Source organism: Trachypithecus francoisi, unplaced genomic scaffold (assembly GCF_009764315.1).
Source record: "Trachypithecus francoisi isolate TF-2019V2 unplaced genomic scaffold, Tfra_2.0 Lachesis_group2, whole genome shotgun sequence".
Classification (NCBI taxonomy): domain Eukaryota; kingdom Metazoa; phylum Chordata; class Mammalia; order Primates; family Cercopithecidae; genus Trachypithecus; species Trachypithecus francoisi.
In genome coordinates, this window is record NW_022681465.1 from 142,689,870 (window position 1) to 142,714,892 (window position 25,023).

The 25,023-nt window shown below is 48.0% G+C and overlaps 1 protein-coding gene across 4 annotated transcripts in view; it reads left to right on the forward strand.

Annotated features, from left to right (window-relative positions):
• Positions 1 to 23,469, forward strand: part of GALNT10 (polypeptide N-acetylgalactosaminyltransferase 10) — a 233,254-nt gene extending 209,785 nt beyond the window's left edge. Inside the window, exons 8-12 of one of the 4 annotated variants that reach the window (XM_033180688.1) lie at positions 4,114 to 4,221; positions 9,932 to 10,153; positions 13,560 to 13,676; positions 17,985 to 18,134; positions 19,301 to 23,463. In XM_033180688.1, coding sequence (XP_033036579.1) covers positions 4,114 to 4,221; positions 9,932 to 10,153; positions 13,560 to 13,676; positions 17,985 to 18,134; positions 19,301 to 19,459 — 756 coding nt within the window. In that variant the 3' untranslated portion in view covers positions 19,460 to 23,463. Of the gene's footprint in view, positions 1 to 4,113; positions 4,222 to 9,931; positions 10,154 to 13,559; positions 13,677 to 17,984; positions 18,135 to 19,300 lie in introns of all 4 variants that reach the window. The other 3 variants (XM_033180689.1, XM_033180692.1, XM_033180691.1) reach the window with 3 other exon arrangements.
• Positions 23,470 to 25,023: the final 1,554 nt, after the last annotated feature.

Genomic DNA, 25,023 nt, shown 5'->3' on the forward strand with positions numbered 1-25,023 from the left:
AACAGGCCTGCTGCCAGGTGCTCAAACAGGTGTCTCTTTTTTTTTCTTTTTTTTTTTCTTTTTTTTTTTTTTTTTTTTGAGATGGAGTCTCGCTCTGTCGCCCAGGCTGGAGTGCAGTGGCCGGATCTCAGCTCACTGCAAGCTCCGCCTCCCGGGTTTATGCCATTCTCCTGCCTCAGCCTCCCGAGTAGCTGGGATTACAGGCGCCCGCCACCCCGCCCGGCTAGTTTTTTCTATTTTTTTAGTAGAGACGGGGTTTCACCATGTTCGCCAGGATGGTCTCGATCTCCTGACCTCGTGATCCGCCCGTCTCGGCCTCCCAAAGTGCTGGGATTACAGGCTTGAGCCACCGCGCCCGGCCTACAGGTGTCTCTTTCCCTGTCTTGGGACTCGGCACTCGCTGCATTCATGGACAGGCCCTCCCTTTCTGTGTGGTGCAGAGGTGATCACTGGCAGCTGCAGTGCGTTGTCCCCATCGCTCTTCCCCCCAGAGAAAGTGTGTGGCCATCACATCAAGCACCAGCATGCATGGCAACCATTAAATATACCCCATTACCCTGCCCTACACCAGCTTCAGAGCCCAGGAGGTTGGGTGCTCCGGCTGGCCATCCTGGGTCACAGGCCGCAGGTGGAGCAGTTGGGAGGACAGTCACCAATAGGGAGAAGGTGCACTGGACAGGCAAAAACAACAGATGCCTGTGGCAGGGAGATTAGACCAGGGACATAATCCTGTGAATAATTAATATTGCACTTCTGGTAAAAGGCAATGAAACAAGGTGCTGTGTGTAGGTATAAAAGGATGAGAAGCCCCTAAGGAGGTGGCTCTTAAGGGGACCTGAAGGATGAGTAGGAGGTAGCCAGGCAGAGGGAGGAGTCTGTAAGAGGAGTCAGTGGGTGTGGTGAGCAAGAAGTAAGTGGGATGAGGTGAGGGTGGAGGGCTGCACGGGGCCCTTGGTCAGGCCGGAGGACACTCTGAAGTGGTGGGCGTGGCCCGCTTGCTGGGATACTCCCAAAGGACCCAGGAGTGAAGCGGCTTCATAGATGTCTGTCTTCCTGAGGGGAGTTCACATTCTGAGTCGGCCACCAGGCCATCCTGTGCTGGGCAGGGAAGCCACGGAGTAAACCCACTGACCAAACCCTCCAGACATCCCAGGAATCTGATGGCATCCTGGATGCCTCAAGCCTCCTGACATATCAGGGTCACCCTGGTCCCTCAGGAACCTTCAGGCTGATGACCAGCGTGACTGGGGCCAAAGAAACCAGAGGTCACAGTAAAGAGAAGGATTTGGAAATTGATCATCCACCTGCATAAAGTTAGGTGCCTCTGCCAAGCAGAGCTGGACACACAGCCTCATTAGCTAATGCGAGTTTAATAGGAAGACAAGGAAGCTGGATGCCGACCTGGTCAACTGCCCAGGAGACGTCCAGAAATAGAGCAGGGTAAGGTGTCCCACCTGCTCAGGGCCACTGCACCACCTGCAAGGCAGAGGGCAGCCCAGCGGCGACCTGACCAATATCCGCCAGACAAAAGCATCACTTCCACATCAATCACTTTGTATAAAGGAAGAGTTATTGTTATGGGATGCTGGCGCCTGATCAATATCTCCTGCTTTGAAAATAAACTTCTTGGCTTGGCCTTGACATTAATCTACCATCAGGAGCCCATTATCTCAAGACCAATGTTCTGTTCTATTGACTGGCTGGATTTTTTTTCTCCCCCAAGATCAGAATATAATTGCATTTCTCCAGGCAGCACTTCCACTAATTGCAGCCCTGTGCATATCCCCTCTCGGGAGGGCCAGAGTACATCTGGGCTGAGGATGGAGATAGCAGGAAGTAGTGGGGGACAAAGGACCTTTTAGGAGCCAGGTGGAAGAGCAAGCCCTTCTATAGTCCCTGAATCAGTCAAGACGTGAACCCAATCCCCACGACCTCATCGAGCAGTTCCAACTGAAAAGAGCACTTTTGCACAGAATCTGGTTTGCAGATGTCCCCATTCCTGCCCCCCATCCCACAAACAAGAGAATATAGTAGCAAGATTAATAATAATGTCCTGAATCCAGCTGTGTCCCCCCATCGCCTCAGCACCCCTCGCCCAGGGTCAGGAGGCCTCATATCAGGATGACTACAAGAGCCTCCCAGGCCTTCTCTCCCCCAGGCCTGCCCCTTCAGGCTGTTCTCCACCCCACAGGCAGAATCATCTTTGTAAGATGTAAGTGGATTGTGTATCTCCCTCACTGAAGACCTTCTGTGAAGACTCCTTAATCTGCCCTGTGAGGCCCCTGTGAGAGCCTCTCTGGCCTCCCCTCCCGTCCCTCTTCCCCTTTCTCCCTCTGCTCCTGCCCTGGCTTTCTTTTTGATTATGCCAAGCCTGGCCCTGCCCTGGTGCCTTTGCACTTGCTCTTCTCTCACTTGTTCCCCTTGCCTTTACTTTCACCTTCTCAGTTTCACCTCAAACATCCCCTCCGAAGTGAGGCTTTCCCTGACTGAGGAGCATCAAGTAGCATCTCTCATATCCCTTACACCCCCACAACACGTCTATGCAATGGCCCTGCTCTGCCATCGCCACCTGAAACCATCTCCCATGTTAGTTACCTATGCCAGGAAAACTTACCCCGAGAATCCATCTTAACACAATACACAGTTATGATGACCGTGCTTCCCTATGCCAGGGATTTGGGAGTGGCTTGGTCTGATAGCTCCACCTTGGGTCTCGCATAGGGGAATCGTCAGGCCATGAGCCAGCGCCGCAGTCATCTGCAGGCTTGACCGCGACCACCACCTCTGCTTCTTGGTGGTTCACTGACCTGGCTGGCAAATTGGTGCTGTGGGCAGGAGGCCTCAGCTCTCTCCTTATGGACCTCTCCATAGAATGGCTTGGGTGTCCTCAAACATGGCAGCTGGCTCCTCCAAGGCCAGCAGTCCCGGAGAGAAAGGTAGAAGCCACGGCATCTTTATGACCATCATTTCTGCAGTATCCTGTGGGTTACACAGGTCAGTCCTCATGTGACTCACTGGGAGGCATCTACACGGGGGCACAAATATGAGGAGGCAGGGACTGTGAGGCTACTTTGGAGGCTGGGGCCTCGGCTGACTGGTCACTGCTGTGCCCTGTGTATGCACCAGGTCTTGCGCTAAACCCTTTTACACGCAGTATCTCATCTTCCAGTCCTGCCTCCTCTATTTCTTTACAGGAAACTGAGTCTCAGAGAAGTTAAGTACCTTGATCAAAGTCGTAAAGTGGGTAAGTGACTGAGCCAGGATTCAAACCCAGGCCTGCCAAAGAGAGTCTGTGTAGGCTGGGCCCCTCAGTGGGTAGGAGTCAGTATTGGCTGTACATGTTCTGATTTCCAAGTTGCTGTCAGCCCAGTGGGCAAATTCGGGAGCTCTCTGTGATGTCAGATACTCCTCCCTGGGAGAGGGACGCAAAGAGAACCATCAGATCCCACACTGCGGCAAGACCCAGCTGCACAGCCTAGCAAGGCAGACTCAGAGAAGGCAGGGCAGCTAGGAGGCTGATGGAACTGCTCAGGCAGACCCAGCGAGAGGCTTATAGATCCAAGAGGAAAATAAATATGTGTCAGTAAATCTACGGAACCTGTGTGCCACCTTGACTACTTGTGCTGTGGCTGATGTCACTTTGTGACCAGCAGGTCCTTCCCACGGATCCCCCAATGCCACCCTAGAATTCTCCACACAGCACTCCATAGTGGAGTAGAGCTCAGACTCTGAAGTCAGCTAAAACAGGGTTTACATTTTGCCTCCACCACTTACTCTGTGACCTTAGACACATTTCTTAGCTTTTCTGAGCCTCCGTTTCAGCATCTGTAAAATCTTACAACCTACTTCATAGGTATTCTGATGAGACTTCAGTGTGGTTGTGCATGTGACCATCTTAGCATAGTGTGTGGCAGTGGTAAGAACTCAGTGCTGTCAGCTGTTTTTACTGCTGTTATTATATTACTGTGTTTTCCCACGTCATTAGGTCTGTGATCTAGGCTTCAGTAGACAATCCAGGCTGATGCTTTTGCTGAGTGCACTAAGGGATGCTGGCCTGGAGGGATGGTGAACTGGAAGCAGAAACGTGATAATCTCTCCCTTCTTGCCATGCAGGTGTGGATGTGTGGGGGCCGCATGGAGGACATCCCCTGCTCCAGGGTGGGCCATATCTACAGGAAGTATGTGCCCTACAAGGTCCCGGCCGGAGTCAGCCTGGCCCGGGTAAGGTGGTGGCCTTCCTGGGGGGGGAGAAGGGGTTGGCCTAGGACCACCAGCTGCACTGAGTCACCCTGGGGCCCTAGACTGTGTTATGTGATCTCTGGGTTTGAGGATATGCCCCCATTCTCCAGGTGAAATCCAATTTAAAAGAACTCCCTTAAATCCCTACTTAACCATTCATTGGCTGTGTGACCTGGGGAGGGTTGCTTAACTCCTCTGAACCTGTGTTTCCTCCTTTGTTTAAAGAGAACTAATTATTTCCCACTCTCAGCATTGCCAGGAGAATTCAGGAGGTGATACTGTTTCCCAAAGTGTGGCAGAGGGGATAATCTTAGGCGGCAAACACAGGAACGTTTTCTTGTTCATGTGTTTTAAGTTAATATGGATTCTAAATTAATGTGTATTCATGTGGCTAACCTGTAATTTCACAGATACTATTAATTAGCATACAGCTAAAGTAGGTGCAAAATTAGACCAGAGGTGACATAAAGAAACATGTTAGATAAATATGAATACAGGTGGTGTGGTGTGGTGTATTTGGCAAAGCTTGCGTATTAAGTTTCTCCAGGGGAAGTGGGGTTTATAAATATCAGTGTCTTTCTCTTCTCCTCACCCCCTGTCCACTCTCACTGCCAAAACCTCTGCATGTCAAACTGTTTCACTGCCTTAAAATGGTTTGTATCAATCATTGCTTCAGTTAAATTGGCCACTGACTGCACATGGAAATCTGTTAGCCAGAGTTTGTTTTTGTTTTTGATATTAAATGTATTGGGAAAAAAATAAATAAATCCAGGTGACCGCAAAAGAAAAATGAAGGGGGCGGGGGTCCGCAGAGGATAGAAGGAGCCTCGGGGAGGTTTGTGGGGAAGCTGGAAAGGACCCCCGACCTCCGCACAGCTTTGCCTCCGCGGAGCCTGTGAGCCCCGCCCCCGCCAGGAGACCCCGGTGCTAGCCGGGTGGGCATTAGACCGCACTGCCTCCTGTCCAGGGCGCTGCCTCCTCCTCCCTCGTCACTTGACAACCTTGACGTGTAGAATTGTGGCTCCCGGGTCCTAGAAGAGCGTTGTCCCGTGACTTACAAGGAAAGCCGAGAGGCTCAAAGGGGCCGCGCGTCTCCCCTAGCGCCATCCTTGGGTGAGAGCTGAGCTCCGGGAAGTGTCAGGGACCGCGTGAAGGGAAAGGAGAGCCGGCAGTGCCCTCCAGTGGTAGCAGAGCCTAACGACGCCCTCACCAGCCATCCGCGCTGCCCACAGCCCCATCCGACGCCGGGGGTGGGTTCTGGGTTCAGCCCCTTGAAGCAGGAATCGCGTTCTTCTGAAAGGCCATTTGGCGATCCCTGAGGAAGGTGCCAGGCGGGAAAAGAGCGTACTCTCTCTTGGTACGCCCAAGACTGCGACTCTTCCGGCTACAAGGGACCATGGAGACACTCCAACTCCAGACCAGGAGCAACCCTAAAATATTCTTTTCCTCTGCAGAGGTGTTATTGATAAGGCTCACCTAAAAATAAAAATAGCCGGGCGCAGTGGTGTGTGCCTGTAGTCCCAGGTATTCAGGAGGCTGAGGTGGGAAGACCGCTTGGGCCAGGGAGGTGGAGGCTGCAGTGAGCTGTGTGTGTCACTGCACTCCAGCCTGGGTGACAAAGCGAGACCATGTCTCAAAGAAAGTTTGCTGTTGTTGTTGCTGCTGTTGTTTTTTTTTTAAAAAGGCCTACCTGATGAAGAGACACTACCGCCTCCTGCTTGTTATAGAACCATTATTATAGATTAATTCAGTGGATAAGAGCTAACTGTAGTAACGCATATAAAAATTCCCTTCGAGCCAGGCATGCAAAACATTTTACTTATCTCACTTAATTCTCACTTGTTTTTAACGGATGGGAAACATGAAACATGTGATGCTGGCCATGCAAGTGTTAAGTAACTAGAGCCAGAATTCAAACCGGTGTAGGTCTGACAGGTACCTGGCACATAGCAATTGTTCGTTAAACAGTGACTGCTATTATTAGTGTTAGCATCAACATTAACAATAAAGACTGGAACGTGTATTTAAAAGTCTTACCTAAATTCTGTCTTTAGGCATTTTAACATATTTCTCTTTTAGCTGTCTGTACTAAAGCCACGTCCTGTGTTTGCCTTTAAACCACTTAACAATCTGATTGATGCTCCATGGCTTCTTCCCCAGGGACTCTGTGATCCATCTGGTCTGATTATGTGTAGGTTTACAGAACCACGGAGATGCCTGAATCAGGGGTGGCCTTTTAGTATGGTGACTAACAACCCTCAATTACTTGCAGACCACATTTAAAATATTTGTTCAGTGGGCTGGTGTGGTGGCTCACGCCTGTAATCCCAGCAGTTTGGGAGGCCAAGGCAGGCGGATCACCTGAGGTCAGGAGTTCAAGACCACCCTGGTCAATATGGCAAAACCCCAGCTCTACTAAAAATACGAAAATTAGCCAGGCATGGTGGTGTGTGCCTGTAATCCCAGCTACTAGGGAGACTGAGGCAGGAGAATCACTTGAACCTGGGAGGCGGAAGTTGCAGTGAGCCGAGACCACACCACTGCACTCCAGCCTGAGTGACAGAGCAAGACTCTGTCTTGGGAAAAAAAAAAAAAAAAAGAGTGTTCAATGTTTTAATAGCCACATCCTAAGCCTTCTAGAACATTGTCCCCTAGATGATCATTTTGATAGATTTGAGAATTGTCCTGATAGCTCTGAGAGAGCCAGATAGAGAGAGAAACTGAGATTGTACGACTCCGGAAGGACAAACAGCCAGACAGCCTTGAGGTAGAAGCAGTTCAGGAAGGATGAGCAGTCCACCAGCTTGCCTGCCTCAGGGACAAGTAGCTAGTCTTACATTGTTTACTACACTTGCTGAAATCTGTCTTATCTTTACCTCTGGAAAAAGGATCTTAAGGAAGGCAGTAACAGAAACTACTCAAACTTGGTGAAACAAAAATGGAGACTTACTCCAAGGATCCAGGCAAATCTCTATAATCCAAGCACAAGAAGTACAGTTGGGCCTCAGAAGGGACTGGGACTCGGAAGCAGGAAGGTGTTGAGAGTAGGGGTATGAGGAGCCCGAAGCCCACTAAAATCCCAAGGTCCTTTTTCTGTCTCTAACAAGGGGAAATGTGAGAGAAATAAGTGTAAAGTCATTTCCTTTGGCGCAAACAGTGAACTGTAGCAAAAAAAGTTCAAAATCTGGGAGAAAGAGCTTTTCAATCTATGTTTGGAAGATACAATTATGCAATATAAATTAAAATGGTAATTATAATAAGAATTAAAATATGATGTTATTCAATCCTTTAAGAATAACACTGGTAAATTTCAGTATCTTTTTTTTTTTTTTTTTTTGAGACGGAGTCTCGCTCTGTCACCCAGGCTGGAGTGCAGTGGCCGGATCTCAGCTCACTGCAAGCTCCGCCTCCCGGGTTTACACCATTCTCCTGCCTCAGCCTCCCGAGTAGCTGGGACTACAGGCGCCCGCCACCACGCCCGGCTAGTTTTTTGTTTTGTTTTTTTTTTTTTTTGTATTTTTTAGTAGAGACGGGGTTTCACTGTGTTAGCCAGGATGGTCTCCATCTCCTGACCTCGTGATCCGCCCGTCTCGGCCTCCCAAAGTGCTGGGATTACAGGCTTGAGCCACCGCGCCCGGCCTTCAGTATCATTCAGTATCATTCTTAACCAGTCTGGCCATGGTCAGAGTGGCCGGACTTGCTTTCAGCTGGAGTGAAACTACAGCAGTTCCTCATTACCTTTGTGACTCAGACAGTGAGCCAAAAGAGCCTGGTGGGCATACTGGAAAAAGCAGAGGAAATACCGTGTTTTAGACTGTTCATGTATACAGTCTCTGTTAGGCCTTCAACTTCCTCTAGCACAGTTTTAAATTAAACACAGCCTTTTCTGTGCAGGGGCCTGGTGGGAATAAACAGTTCCTGAGCTGTTTTCTAACCCACTGTGGACTCTTCAGCACTCAGGAAGAACTAGGTAGCAACAAGGAAATTCAGCTGTTTCCTGGTCCCCAACTCAGAGCCAGCAAAATGGGGGAGCTGGTGAATTTTGTCTCCAGTGCGGGGGCCTCCCTCATGTTGGCTTCCTTCTCCATTACTCAAGAGTCAGCAACCTGTTTTTATATGGCCTGTGAGCTAAGAATGGTTTTTACATTTTTAAATCATTAGAGGGAACAGGAATCGAAAGAAGAATGTTTTGTGATACATGAAAATCAAATTTCAGTATCCCTAAGTTTTATTGGAACCCAGCCACACCATTTATATGGTGTCTATGGCTGCTTTATAGCTACATCAGAGGTGAGACCATATGGTCTGCAAAGCCTAAGTATTTACTCTCCGGCTCTTTATAGAAGACATTTAAACATTCGGGATCCCTGCCTGACCTGCTTCTAGAGCAGTCCTTCACACTGAGGTGCAAATGACTGATAACAGCTTCAAGTGCTAACTAACTCCCCTTTGCCTTTCAGAGGAAATTTTACATTGCAATAGGGAAAAAACGGACGAAGGAGGTAAAGCTGAAGAGTTAAAATTGGGAGGGGGGACAACAGCTAGGGGTTGAAGAAAGATGTTTTGGAGCAGAGAATTTCCCCTGAACCCTGAAGTTTTGCTCTCAGATGTATCACATATCAGAAGTTCTCACTGGGTGGGGTAGATGTATCACATATCAGAAGTTCTCACTGGGTGGGGTCTACACTGCAGATGGAATCAGGAATTTTCATCACATACATAAGAATTCCCTCTTCCTCTGTCCCCAAGTCTACTCACAAACAGTTTCCTCACCTGCTGCCTCTGCTTGCCAATCATGTGACTGTCATTTTTTAAAACTGATTATCTTTGTGCTTCATGACGAAAGTAGCAGCAACCTTTGCACCTCAAAGGATTATTAGAAATTCCCACTTCCAAACCTTTTGGTTTCAAATTATCATTTGCCTTTATCACATAACTTGGTCAAAACTCTTAGTCAAAAATGACAAAAAGCCTAATCAAATTGGCTTAGCGAAGAGAGAATATACAGACTCCGTAACTGGAAAGTCCGAGGTAGCTCTAGCTTCAGACATGGCTGGATTCTGGTGTTAAAAGGCGGAATGCATTCCTGGATCCAGCCCTCTGCTCTGCTTCATTCTGGGTTGATTTCATCCTTGGACAGGCTCTTCTTGTGTGGAGGCCATATGGCCCAGGAGCTCTGGCTGTCATCCTGTCTTACCCAGCAATCCAAGCAGAAACAGAGCGATTCTTCCAATGGTTCCTGCAAAAATCCCAAGGCTGATGCCTGTTGGTTGTGATTGGTAGGGCTTAGGGAATGGGTCTGCTGTTTGACCAGCCCCTGCACCAGAGACGCCTGTATTCACATTAGCCAGGCTGGGTCCATGCCTCTCCTCCTGCCACATGAGCTGACAGGGAGACAGGGTGGCTGCCCAGAGGAAAAATCAGTAGGAGCTATCGCTAGAAGAAGAGGGGATGGAAGATGGGCAGGCAAAACAACAGCAGCCTATGGGCCAACTCTTAAGCTGTGAAGCCCTTAAAACATGCATAGTGATACACAGTAACACAGAAGGCCTAAACCCATGGTGGGGCTGGGATTTCTGATGCAACATAAAATCAGAAGGGTTGACCTCAACCTGCCAGGACCCTTTCACCCCACTGCCTGGCTTTGGCTTCTTGGAGAGACTGACCCCTCCACTGCCTCTTGCCCCCACAGAACCTTAAGCGGGTGGCTGAAGTGTGGATGGACGAGTATGCCGAGTACATTTACCAGCGCCGGCCTGAATACCGCCACCTTTCTGCTGGGGACGTCGCCGCCCAGAAAAAGCTCCGCAGCTCCCTTAACTGCAAAAGTTTCAAGTGGTTTATGACGAAGATAGCCTGGGACCTGCCCAAATTCTACCCACCCGTGGAGCCCCCGGCTGCAGCTTGGGGGGAGGTGAGCCTGGAGGGCAGGGCTTCCTCCATAATTTGCTGGGCGTGTAAAATGCAAATGCAGACCCCATGTTCAAAAGGCAGAAAGTAAGTGCAGGGAGGAAAGGCATGAATATAAAACTGTTTCTTTTCTTTCCTGATGTCTCTCTAGCCTTGTCATGGTATATTTTTACTTGCTAGTTAGTGTTCTCAGTGTAGAGAAATTAAAACTTTAAGTTATTAGCATGAATTTTACCTTTCATCTTTCATCTTTATATTATGCAGTGACAATTTAAAATGCAAATTAACAGCATGTAACTCATGTTCAGAATGGGTGAAATGACATGATCTGTATTTCCCACCTGCTGCAAGCATAAGTATTTCTCACCAGAACAGTCTAAACATGGCACAAAACTAACTCAGCTTGTTTTTACTTCACTTCTTGATAATGTGCATGTTCTTCCAATACTCTCTACCTTCCATTTACTGGTAAGGAAGGGCTGGAATGCAAAGGAACTAAGGAGCCAGGTGCGGTGGCTCATGCCTGTAATCCTAGCACTTTGGGAGGCCAGGGCCAGAGGATGACTTAAGCTCAGGAGTTTGAAAACAACATTTTCCTATGGGAATCATAGGAAGACCCTGTCTCTACAAAAAAAAAAATTAGCCAGGCATGGTGGTACGTGCATGTAGTTGCAGCAACTTGGGAGGCTGAGGCAGGAGAACTGCTTGAGCCCAGGAGGTCAAGGTTCTAATGAGTTGTGCTCGTGCCACTGCACTCCAGCCTGGTGACAGAGCAAGAGCCTGCCTCAAAAAAGAAAAGGAACTAGGGTTGCCCTATCTTTCCCTTTCCTACATAAGTTCTTGGCTAACACGGGGCAGTAACACAAGTAAGAAAGAACATGATGCCGGGCGTGGTGGCTCAAGCCTGTAATCCCAGCACTTTGGGAGGCCGAGACGGGCGGATCACGAGGTCAGGAGATCGAGACCATCCTGGCTAACCCGGTGAAACCCCATCTCTACTAAAAAAAACACAAAAAACTAGCCGGGCGAGGTGGCGGGCGCCTGTAGTCCCAGCTACTCGGGAGGCTGAGGCAGGAGAATGACGTAAGCCCGGAAGGCGGAGCTTGCAGTGAGCTGAGATCCGGCCACTGCACTCCAACCTGGGCAACAGAGCGAGACTCTGTCTCAAAAAAAAAAAAAAAAAAAAAAGAAAGAACCTGACAGGACTTGTTGGTCATTCCTGCTTCTTAGGATGCCGTTGCCCTTCTTAGCACACCCAGAGCAAGTTCTGGTTTGAAGGGAAAGCAGGGCCTCTGGGACCCCCAGCGCCCTCACTCAGTGTCTTCGCACATGCTGCATGCAGACAGGGCAGAGAGGAACAGCGTGCTTCTCTATCATGCACACGCTCCACTGTTCCATCAGATTTCACTTACAAAACAGTTCAAAGATAAAATTATTCAGAATTTCAAGACAGCAGCAGCAGAGCTTTAAATCAAGCCAGGCTCTCCTGAGCATGGGGCCCTGTGAACGCGGGCCATGGCACGGCCCATGAGGCCCATGCTGGCTGAGGCAGACCAGTCTTCGCAGGCAGACGAGCATGCCATCATGGGATCCTGGGTCTCCGAGCTGAGAGGACCTACCCATTCATAGATGGATAGGTTGGAGCTTGGAAAAGGGGAGCATAAGAGTTGGGACTCTTTCAGAAGACCAATTTAAAGTGAAAAAAAAATGGGGGGAATATATTGTGTTTGACTCACATAGGAGCCTGGCGTAGCTATGGCTTAAGACAACCTGGATCCAGGGCCTCAAATGATGTCAGTCTCTTTTTCTCCTGCTGAACTCAGCTTCCTTTTGTGTTGGTCTCATACTGAAGGTATCAGAATGGCTTCCAGAAGCTTCAGGCTGACCAACCCCTACTGCTTGGCCAATCCAGCAGAAAGTATACACATCTTTCCCAGTATACCAGTAAAGGTGCAGGAATCAAGTCTTATTCTTGGATCCTGCACTGATCACTGGGGCCATCGGGGAAGAGGGAAAGCAAGGGTAGGATGGACACTACGACTGGCCACAGGGTGCATGAGGAGCAGTAGCCCCATGGGAAGTCGGAGTGGTGTTACCAGAGGAAAGGGGAGAGACATGGTGTGCTGGCAGGAACACCAGGTGTGATTTGCTCAAATTCACACAGCAAATCACAGAGCCCTGTGTGGCTCAGCTGCCTGACTAGCCTACCCCAACATCACCACCACTTTCCAGGAGCACTGCTGTGTGACTTCCCTCATGAGGCTCTTTGGCTCTTTACCGGTTCGTGTTAGTTCAAGTCCTCCAAGAAGCAGATGCCACAGTGGGATTAGACACGCAAGAGATTTATGGTTAAAACACTTGAGAGGAAAAATGAAGACGCCTGGGGAGACTAGGAAAGCCACAAGACCATGACACTGGTCTGACCTCTGCGAAGGCACTAGGGAAGGAAGGACGGCTGGGGTAGGAAGAGTCCAGACTGCAGTAAAGCTATGAGAAAGCTTTGGTCAGGTTATTGAAGAGTCCCCAAGCCAAATCACCAGCCAGAGGAGTTCAGCATCTCGCAAGAGTGGGTCTGCCTCACTCATTGGCTGGGATCCATCCATGGGTGGACACAGTGGTGGATTCAGAATACAGGATCTGGGTGCAATGAGACGCCCTGCAACAGGAAATTGGGTGGTGCGTTTTCATAGCCACCACAGCCCCCTACCCGTCAAAGTAGGATTGATATCTGTAAGGTAGGAACTATATGATGTGACACTATGCACCTAGCACAACAGCCTGCCCACAGTAAGTGCCCAATCGGTATTTGTTGGCTATGCAAGTGAGGGCTAGGGCTTCAGACTCCTAGCCCAGTGCTCTTGCCATCACACCCATCTTCATGGTTGAAGGGTAGGAGGCAACTATTGTTCTTTGGATCTCAGCAGGGCGTGAGGGGGCCTCCTGCCACCTCTTGCCATTCACCTGCCCTAAGGGACAGAGAGAGTCCATGACATACAGCAAAGGTTTCGTGTCCTTTTCTAGGATCTTTCAAGGTATGGTCCCCGGACCACCAGAACCTGGATCACCTGAAATGGGGGTAAAATCTGGTTCCTGGATCTGTTGGTTCAATTTCTCCAGGAGTGGGGCCAGGGAATCCTTTATCAACGCCTCACCTCCAGTCCCCTACCACCAACCCGGGACTCTGCATGCTCTAAACGCAGCAGTGCTTTGAGGATTACACTCTGTGGACTGAGTCTTCCTTTATTGAGAGGTTCGAGGTACTTCCGACAGCCCAGGGCAAGCTTTATCAAGACGATTTCGAACTTAATCCAGCTAATGTCTCCCCCTTGATTTCCCCTTTCACCTGGCAGGGACCCGGTGGGCACCTTGAGGCACCTCAGTGGTCCACTTCTTCCCTTTTTCCCTTTCAGATCCGAAATGTGGGCACAGGGCTATGTGCAGACACAAAACACGGGGCCTTGGGCTCCCCACTGAGGCTAGAGGGCTGTGTCCGGGGCCGCGGGGAAGCCGCCTGGAACAACATGCAGGTAAGGGCTGCCCCTCAGGGACTGGCAGCCAGGTTTTTTGAAACGTCTGCCCCCTGGGGTGCTGACGTGACCAGCTGGGAGGGAGAGGCATGGGTCAATGATAAGTGACAAGAGTCAGCCCCAGGGATGAGTTTTAAGATCCTCCTGAACACCCTGGAAAGGGGACTCCTTCACATTGCAATAAAACCACCAGTCTGGACCATTCTGGTTACAAATGATGGATGCTCAGCCCAAATGGCCTTCCACAAAAAGAGGTTATTGTCTCATGTCACTGAAAAGCCTTGATTATGTTGCTGGATCTCTCAAGAGAGTGCTTCCCTCTCTGCGGGCCTCATTCGCACCTGGCTTTTCCTATACAGAGGCAGGTGTGGCCATCAGCAGCCCGATGGATAGGCAGGCCCCTTCCAAGAGTTCCGGAAAAGCCCCGGGGCTCCCATGAATTATGTCCCTGAGCTGATTATGCAGGAGGTGAGGAAGCCCTCATATTGATGAGGACAGAACCATCATTTTTGGGAGGTGATGGGTATGTTCATTACCTTGACTCCTGGAGCCTAGGGGCATGGTCAGCCTCCCCTGCTAGATGGGTGGGATGCAGAGGGTCAGCCAGCCTGCAGGAAGAGCCACTGCTCAGACACAGTGGGCTCATGCCTGAAATCCCAACAGTGTGGGAAGCTTAGAAGAGGCTTGCTTGAAGCCAGGTGTTCGAGGTTATAGTGATTGTGCCATGCACTCTAGCCTGGGTGGAGTGACCTTGGGTTAAACAATTATTTTTTAGATACAACAGCAAAAACACAATCCATAAAAGAAAAAAATTGATAAACTGGACTAATTCAAAATGAATAAAAAGCAAGCCACAGATGGGAAGAAAATGTTTGTAAAGCATATAGCTGATAAAGGACTTGTATCTAGAATATATAAATGAAAAGACTTGTATCTGCTCAAACTCTCAAAACTCAATAATTTTTTTAAATTTTAAAGTGGGCAGGCCAGGCGTGGTGGCTCACACCTGTAATCCCAGCACTTTGGGAGGCCGAGGTGGGCGGATCACAAGGTCAGGAGATGGAGACTATTCTGGCTAACACAGTGAAACCCCATCTCTACTAAAAATACAAAAAATTAGCCGGGCATGGTGGCGGGCGTCTGTTGTCCCAGCTACTCGGGAGGCTGAAGCAGGAGAATGGCATGAACCTGAGAGGCAGAGCTTGCAGTGAGCCGAGATGGCACCACTGCACTCCAGCCTGGGCGACAGAGCGAGACTCCGTCTCAAAAATAAATAAATAAATAAATAAATAATAAAGTGGGCAGACACTTTACCAAAAAAAGTATATGAGTGGCAAATAAACATATTTAAAATGCTGAATTTCATTAGTTAATAGAGAAATAGAAATTGCAATTACAAGGAAATTCCAGCACACACCTAGTAAAAAGACTGACCATACCTAAGATTGGCAAAGATGTGGATGAACTGGACCTGTATGCTGCTGGTGGGAGAGTAAATGGCACAGCCACTTTGGGAAACTGTGGCAGTTTCTTAGAAAGTTGACCATTGAACCAGTCATTCCACTCCTAGGTATTTACCCAAGAGAAAGAAAACATATGTCCATACAAAGACTTGTACACAAATGTTCATAGCAGCTTTATTTTAATAGCCAAAAACTGGAAACCACCAAGATGTCCCATAACAAGGAACTGAAGTGCAAATTCAGCAATAATAAGCAATGAATTACTGATAAATGCTGTTAGGACATAGACGATTCTCAACAAAATTATGTTGAGTGAAAGAAATGAGACAAAAGAGAATACATACTGTATGATTCCTTTATAGAAAATTCTAGAAATTGCAAACTAATCTCTAGAAACAGAAAGCAGATCAGTGACTGCCCTAAGGACATGGGGGTTGGTGGGGACAGGAGGAGGAGATTACAGAGGGGCATAAGGACACTTTTGCGGGGTGATGGGTATGTTCATTACCTTGACTATGATGATGGTTTCTCAGTGTAAACGTATGTCAAGATGTATCAAATTGTACACTTTAAATGTGTGCAGTTTATTGTATGCCAGTTATTATTCAGTAAAGCTACCGAAAAGAAACAAAGGTTATCAACCAATGGATCATGACTCAAACAGACTAACTGTGAAAAGAAATTGATAAGAATCCTGAGCGGGCACAGTGGCTCATGCCTATAACCCCAGCACTTTGGGAGGCCGAGGTGGGCGGATCACAAGGTCAGGAGATGGAGACTATTCTGGCTAACACAGTGAAACCCCATCTCTACTAAAAATACAAAAAATTAGCCGGGCATGGTGGCGGGCGTCTGTTGTCCCAGCTACTCGGGAGGCTGAAGCAGGAGAATGGCATGAACCTGAGAGGCAGAGCTTGCAGTGAGCCGAGATGGCACCACTGCACTCCAGCCTGGGCGACAGAGCGAGACTCCGTCTCAAAAATAAATAAATAAATAAATAAATAATAAAGTGGGCAGACACTTTACCAAAAAAGTATATGAGTGGCAAATAAACATATTTAAAATGCTGAATTTCATTAGTTAATAGAGAAATAGAAATTGCAATTACAAGGAAATTCCAGCACACACCTAGTAAAAAGACTGACCATACCTAAGATTGGCAAAGATGTGGATGAACTGGACCTGTATGCTGCTGGTGGGAGAGTAAATGGCACAGCCACTTTGGGAAACTGTGGCAGTTTCTTAGAAAGTTGACCATTGAACCAGTCATTCCACTCCTAGGTATTTACCCAAGAGAAAGAAAACATATGTCCATACAAAGACTTGTACACAAATGTTCATAGCAGCTTTATTTTAATAGCCAAAAACTGGAAACCACCAAGATGTCCCATAACAAGGAACTGAAGTGCAAATTCAGCAATAATAAGCAATGAATTACTGATAAATGCTGTTAGGACATAGACGATTCTCAACAAAATTATGTTGAGTGAAAGAAATGAGACAAAAGAGAATACATACTGTATGATTCCTTTATAGAAAATTCTAGAAATTGCAAACTAATCTCTAGAAACAGAAAGCAGATCAGTGACTGCCCTAAGGACATGGGGGTTGGTGGGGACAGGAGGAGGAGATTACAGAGGGGCATAAGGACACTTTTGCGGGGTGATGGGTATGTTCATTACCTTGACTATGATGATGGTTTCTCAGTGTAAACGTATGTCAAGATGTATCAAATTGTACACTTTAAATGTGTGCAGTTTATTGTATGCCAGTTATTATTCAGTAAAGCTACCGAAAAGAAACAAAGGTTATCAACCAAATGGATCATGACTCAAACAGACTAACTGTGAAAAGAAATTGATAAGAATCCTGAGCGGGCACAGTGGCTCATGCCTATAACCCCAGCACTTTGGGAGGCCAAGGTTGGTGGATCACCTGAGGTTAGGAGTTCAAGACTAGCCTGACCAACATGGTGAAAACCCTTCTCTACTAAAAATACAAAATTAGCCAGGTATGGTGGCTTACACCTGTAATCCCAGCTACTTGGGAAGCTGAGGCAGGAGAATTGGTTGAACCCAGGAGGTGGAGGTGGAGTTTGCAGTGAGCCAAGATTGCACTATTGCACTCCAGCATGGGCGACAAGAGCGAAACTCTGTCTCAAAAAAAAAAAAAAAAAAAAAGAATCCCAAGAACACTTGAACTGTGGATATTTGATGACATTTTGGACTTTGTAGTAACTACTTTTAGGTGTTATAATGGCACTTACTGAAGTGTTTATACCTGACATGATACGGTATCTGAGATTTGCTTCAAAATAATGTGAGTGTAACGATAGGGGTGGAAGTAGAGCTGCAACAACATTAGCCTTGAGTTGGTAACTTACTTTTTTTTATTTTTTTTTGAGACAGAGTCTCACTCTGTCCCCCATGCTGGAGTGAAGTGGTGAAATCTCAGCTCACTGCAACCTCTGCCTCCTGGGCTCCAGTGATTCTTATGCCTCAGCCTCCCGAGTAGATGGGATTACAGGCACACGCCACCACACTCAGCTAATTTTTCTATTTTTAGTAGAGACGGGGTTTCAGCACATGAGCCAGGCTGCTCTCAAGCTCCTAGCCTCAAAGTGATCCACCCACCTTGGCCTCCCAAACTGTTGGTATTACAGGTGTGAGCCACCACACCCAGCCAAGTTAGTAACTTTTAAAGCTAGGTGGTTAGAATAGGAGTCACAGTTAATATATTATTTTTTGGACCTCTGAGTTTGAATTTTTCCATAATTTAAAAAAAATGGAGAAAAAAAGAAAGTCCTTGGCTTTGCTGTTCTTATTTATGCTACCCCTTTGCACAGGTATTCACCTTCACCTGGAGAGAGGACATCCGGCCTGGAGACCCCCAGCATACGAAGAAGTTCTGCTTTGATGCCATCTCCCACACCAGCCCTGTCACGCTCTACGACTGCCACAGCATGAAGGGCAACCAGCTGTGGAAATACCGCAAAGTAAGACGGGATGTGCGGGGAGCAGGGCACCTGCTTGATATTTTTTAAGGCCATATAGTGCCTCACCCCTTCTTTCAACAGAGTCCATCCACTTATTCATTTGTGCCACAAACCTACCATGCTGGATTTTGCAGTCATTCAAGAGTAGTCAGAAATCTAGACTTCACTGTGAAATCACCAAGTCTTAAATGTTGGCAACTGATTCCATTTAAAAAAGAAAAGCATGGCCGGGCACAGTGGCTCATGCCTGTAATCCCAGCACTTTGGGAGGCCGAGGGGGGTGGATCACCTGAGGTCAGGAGTTTGAGACTAGCCTGGCCAACATGGTGAAACCCCGTCCCTACTAAAAATACAAAAATCAGCCAGGCATGGTGGCTTATGCCTGTACTCCCAGCTACTCAGGAGGCTGAAGCAGGAGAATCACTTGAATCTGGGAGGCAGAGGTTGCAGTGAGCCAAGATTGCACCACTGCACTGCAGCCTGGGTGACAGGGCGAGAACTTGTCTCAAAAAAAAAAGAAAAAAAGAAAAAGATAAAAGTGCATACACACACACACACACACACACAAGGACCAGTGAGATTTGACAGGACGTGGGCAGTGTCTAGGTCCCAGGCCTGGAAGCAGCATGCATCATTTCTGGTCACATCCCAGTGGGCAGAACCCAGTCCCATGGCAACACCAGCTGCAAGGGAGGCTGGTTGTGTGCTCAGGAGGAAAACCAACAGGTGTGGCCAGGCGCGGTGGCTCAAGCCTGTAATCCCAGCACTTTGGGAGGCCGAGACGGGCGGATCACGAGGTCAGGAGATTGAGACCATCCTGGCTAACATGGTGAAACCCCGTCTCTACAAAAAAAATACAAAAAAAAAAAAAACCGGGCGAGGTGGCGGGCGCCTGTAGTCCCAGCTACTCGGGAGGCTGAGGCAGGAGAATGGCATAAACCCGGGGGGCGGAGCTTGCAGTGAGCCGAGATCCGGCCACTGCACTCCAGCCTGGGCGACAGAGCGAGACTCCGTCTCAAAAAAAAAAAAAAAAAAAAAGAAAACCAACAGGTGTATGAACTGCTAGTCAGTCACTTCTTCACTTTCTCATTGCTGGTATTGTTGCTGTGGTTTGACTGGTCACATGTCTCCAGTGCTGTCTGGTTTATTACCTCCATGTTTTATAGGACAAGACCCTGTACCACCCTGTCAGTGGCAGCTGCATGGACTGCAGTGAAAGTGACCATAGGATCTTCATGAACACCTGCAACCCATCCTCTCTCACCCAGCAGTGGCTGTTTGAACACACCAACTCAACAGTCTTGGAAAAATTCAATAGGAACTGAGCCTTCGTGTCCCCTTGGCAGGCTCCCCCCAGGGTCTGGCACTCACTGCAGCCTTCCTCTTTCAAGGGAGGCAGGGCCTCTGTGGGCACTGGGTGTAAAAGGTGCTGGCCAAATGGTTCAGGGTGAAGAGGGCTCTTGATTCAGGGCCTGGGGTCTGCCTGGTCCTTGAACCCCTGAGTTGTGGGGGTAGGGTGAACAGCATATCCCACAAGAGGCCCCACAGGGAGCAGAGCCTGCTTTAATCCCTGCTGGCATCACAGAAAAGCAACAGGGCCTTTTCAACTTTGTCACTATGTCCCCTTGAGCATTATGTGGGAGAATACCAAGGTAGCCTAGGCCACCCAAAAGTGAGTCCTGCAAGGTTGCCCCGCTCTCAGATGGCTCTCCTACATGATGGTGCTTTAGAAAGAAATGTAAAATTTGCCTGTTTGGGGCAGCTTTTGGTATCGATGTCACTCATCTGCAGCAGAAGGGAAAGAAGTCCTCTTGGGGCTTTTTAGTTTCTGCTGTCCTTGTGGGGGACACTGCAGTAACTGCCCAGCTTCTGTTCTCTGTCACAGCCCCAGGTCATTTGGTCTGGTCAAAGGCCATACTTAGGGTCTTGAGAGTGTTCAATACTGAATGCTGATCAGCTGCCAGGTGAGGAGTCAGAAGAGGGACCCCCAGACATTTCTCTGCAGCTGTGGACATGCGGGATATCTCCCTCTGCTCTCTGGGTATTTGAAATGTCCATTTTAGCACTCTCCAGGCACAAGGACAGCCCAGCCACCAGCTTTACAGGGCAGTGTTTCAGATGGCCCTGAGCCCACAGGAAAGTCCGAGCAGAGCTCCAAACTAGAAAAGCTGGCTGATTTGCCCTGATCCATGCTTCCATTTCCCCGTCTCTCTTCCCCAGGCCTCAAAAGAGGAACAGAGGTGCTGCGAGGTGCTCACCTCATAGAGTCTGGAGGTCTCCAGGATCAACTGTGGGCAAAGTGCCTGCCTCTGACCTCATCATGGTTCTAGTTCTCATATAAAACCCCAGAATTTTTAAAGAACTCTATAATTGGATTGCAAACTAGGATGCTACATAGGATTCCGGTATCCCACATCCAATATGGATTTCTAGAATGCTGTGATTAAAGGAGCCAGCTGGGTGTAATACAGTCAAGGCAGCCCCCAGCCTAGAGACAATCTGTGAAATCCAAAGTTGGTGGTGTTGGGGAAGCAGGGGTACATGTGTCCCTCAGCTCAGCAGAGGCTGTGGTACAACATGGTCCTCGGTAAAGACCTGCACCCCCGGCATCTCCCACCATCATCACAACTGTAGTCTCATTTCTGTGGAGAAAAGAACCCGATGTCCCACAGCCAGATATACACCCAGCTCCATGCTGGCCCTTCATGTTTACCTTTTGCTTTGTTAATTACATGTCAGACTCCTGGAGGGCCTCCAGACTAATAGGAAGCATTTCTGTAACCAACCTGCCGCCCACTGATTCGGAAATGGAAATCGCATTCCACAATCTATGGCTTCCACCAGCTAGCCCAGGAAATACTTGAAATCAGCATTCCAATTAGTGTTGAGTCACTTGATTGTGTCATTTACCAATTAAATGACTGAGACCTAAGTCTGGGAACAGAGCCACGAATCTGCCTTTGAGATGCTGGCGGATCTCAAGGCCATCAATTATTGGGGGAGGGAGGGACAGACACTCCCAATCATCCACCAGTCAGACCGAATGTGTAGCTGGCAAGGAATTACTTCCACTTCTGGCCCAGCACAAGCCCTGCTCTGGCCACCTGTCTGCAAGAGAGGTGGCCCCTCTGCTTGCAGCGCTTACGTGTTGATCCCAGTGTCCTTTTCCAAATAAGTGCTGTAGCTTTAGAAGTGGCCCTCCATAGAAATCAAAAGATGAGGCCCCTTCTAGAATCTAGGATAACAAGAATGTTGGCAGTTTGAGGAGTTGAATTGAGATTCATCATCAAAGAGCAATGCAGTGTCATTGAAATAAAAACTGTGCCTTTTAAAAAGAAAAATGCAAATATACAGCAAATCCCTAAACTTGAACCATTTCCTAGTGCCTTGCTAGACAAACATAAAGGGGCAGGGTTGTGGGGAGGGGAACATTTCTGGTGGCATGTGCAGTTCCTACCGGATGAGTGTGTGTTTCTTAATGTCTAATTTCAAGCAGGAGATGTTGGGCCTGGAGCAACATCTGAGACTGAGATGTCCCCCAGCGGTGAGAGGCCAGATTTATTCCAGTCAGTGCAAGTCACACTCCAAACTAAAGGCTGGGCGGAGCGTTTAGTCTGTGGCCTAGAAGGCCTCATCGGCCCCTGAGAGGAGGCCTTGCGTTACCTCACTGGGACCTGTTTGGGGGCCATACCTGCGGTCCACCCTCTGAACCCCAGCATGTTTGTCCTGTTTCTCACCATTGGGTTAAGGGGTGCCGAGCACTTCCACATAGTCTCGCCCCAAGTGGGCGGCAGTGTTCCTGGCATGACCAGGATTCCTGTGAAAGCAGGAGGGGCAGCAAGCCGTCCCGGGCCTGCCTTTCCATCCTTTGGTTCTCCTTTCCAGTCTGGGTTCACACCCTGAAAAGGGATGGGTGTGTCCTCTGAGCACTCTGGCATTTGTCATTGCTGAGTCCACATCAGTAGGTCCTGGGACTTGACAAAGTATGCGGGAGGGAAAAGAAGGACAGAACTTGACTGTCTCCGTTTGATGGACCAACTGATCAATTGCCAGTACTAAGCCTCTCATTGTTATGGCTTCCTTTTTGAAAACTGCCTGTCTCAAGGATTCAGGTTTCCACTCACATCCCCAGCTGATACTCAGTAGAACTCAGCCAGGAGCGTATAGAGATGCTGACAGTCAGGTGATGGGTGAGACTGCGGGTCCCTTTTCCTCTAAAGCCTTTACTCTGAAGATAAGGTCACAAAATAGGGTGTGACTTGAAAGTATCGTGACCATGTGGCCCACCAGCAGCCTTTCCAAAGGGGAACTCCAGAAACATTTCATAATGCAGACAGCACTGTTGCTTTAAGAACAAGGTCTTTGGAGGTGGCTAACCTTGCAGGCACATGTGTGAAAAGCCATCCCATCTTCTGCCTCCAGTTGGAGCTTTCAGCTTTTAAAACAATCAGAAACTATTGATTCTTCCCTTTAGGAAAAAATCACTCAGGCAGAACGGGGTACATCCACAGGAAGAATCTGACGAGAGGATGTGACATTCGGTCCAGGAGAGAAAGAGCAGTTTCTGTTGAAGATGTAGCAAATAGATTTCCAAAGTCTACATGACATTCACTTTTCAAACTTCCCACCAGTTGAATTTCTTTTTTTTTTCCGTAAGAAATAGGTGATGTCTTGGAAAACAGCTCCTTGTGTCTCTCTGTGCATCTCCATTTTCCTAGTCTCTGGAGTCTCAAAAAGAGTGGCAAAGCACTTTACAGTAATAACTGAGGAATCAGATTCCCTGCTTCAGCGATACCTAGTTTGTACAGTTGGGTGATCTTTTATAATTCCTAGGAGGTAATGCATTTGTAATGTTTTCTGAAGCTTTGTAAGTGTGTGAGAGAGGGACAAGAAGTGCAGTTCTGTTCTGGAATTCTTTATTGCTTTCAACGGACACTCTTTGTGAAAAATCCAAGTAATATTTTAGTTCAAACTTGATCTTAAGCCAAGGCCCACTGCCACCTCTGGGGTGGGAGTTGGACCTACATACCAAGTGACAAGTTCATCTTAACATCTGCTTCCAGAATGGCTTTGATTCAGCTGTACCAGGCAACAGAACAGGGTCAGACTCCTGATCTGTTATATGTTATCAAGCCAATAACGGCTTGAAGACTAGGATCCCAAAGGGGTTGCAGGCAGGGAATATTTGGAAATTCAGACTAGAATTCCAGGCCGAAAGCTCAAGACCACCAGCCTCTCCTCCTGCCTGGAAAAATGAGCCTTTGTGAAAAACTGATTTACCGTGTACAATTGTGATTGTAAACGTTGTTGAGTAAACCTCCAGACTTTCTCTAAAGTGGTCTCTGCCTTCTTCCTTCTCATGTGTCATTCTTCTTTCCATCGTTCTTCACATAGACCACCCACTTCGGACTCAGGCACTCTGCTGGGTACTAAAAACTAATTCCCAGCAGCCATCATTCTAGAGTGGAAGGCAGACCTATAACAACTAAGAGGATTTCAGATGCAAATAGGGCTATGAAGGGTATAAAGCAATGATGTGTTAGAGACTGGGGTGGGGGTCAACATTAGCTGGAATGGTGAGAGCTGAAAGACATGAAGGAGGGTGAACCAAGATGATTTCAGGGAACAGAGTTCCAGGCAGAGGGAAGAGCTAGTACAAAGGCCCTGAGGTAAGTAGAAGTTTCTGTGTTGGACGAGCAGAAGGAGGTGAGCTTGAAGAGTTACGTGGAGCAGCCCACAAAGGGTCACACCCAGGAGTGGAGGATCTCAGGAGGGCAGTGACAATATGAAATAACCGTAACTTTTTTTTTTTTTTGATGGGGTCACCCTCTGTCACCCAGGCTGGAGTGCAGTGGCACTCATAGTTTACTGCAGCCTTCAACTCGTGAGCTCAAGTGAGCCTCCCTCTTCAGCCTCCCTAGTAGCTGGTATCACACACACACACCACCATGCCCATCTAATTTTTTTTTATTTTTTGTAGAGATGGAGTCTTGCTATGTTACCCAGATTGTTCTTGAACTCCTGGCCTCAAACTGTCCTCCTGCCTCGGCCTCCCAAAGTGCTGAAATTACAGGCATGAGCCACCACACCCAGCTATAACTCATTTCTGATGCTCACCCACCAGGCATGAGTACTTGCTTGCCAAAACATTTTGATGCTATCGGGTATTAGATATGGTAGGAAGAGCACTGTCTGGCCCAGCTCTGCAAAAAAACTCAGATCTCGTGCAAATGCTGCTTCCAACTAGGCCTGTTTTCCACAGTAAAATGATGAGTTTTTGGATGACGCTTCGAGCTCCACCTGTGGTCCTATGATTGAGTCTTGGTTGGGGGCTACAGGTGACAATGAACGGAAGCTGCCCCCTCATGCTGTCACTCAGGGACCACCGGAAGGTGCTATGGACCATGGCTTGACGAAGGCTGAATAACAGAAAGGGGAAATTTTGACCCAAGATGGCATGGTGGTGACTGACTGAGTCCAGGTTTTCAGTATGCCCACGCTCATGTTATCCTCACACAATAACACCTTACAGCTTTGTAGACACGGGGAGAGATTCCATTTTTAAAGCCTTTTATACCTGTTGTACCCCCCAGACTCTCAGAAGAATTCCATGAAACAGATAAGAGAAAAATATTAGCTATCATTCAGTAAAAATGTTATCAAGTGCCTACTATATACCAGGCACTCTGCTAGAAATTAAAAGATTGTGCAAGGCACTTATGATCTAGTTAGAAAAACAGACATTAAACAAATGATCATTAAAATAAGTGTATAGTTAGGGACTGTGGTAAGCTCTGCAAAGGAGAAGTACATGTGAGAGTGTAAGCATTTGACCTTAGCAAGACGGTCATGGAGTATGCTGAATCAGCTAAGATCTTGTCATGATATA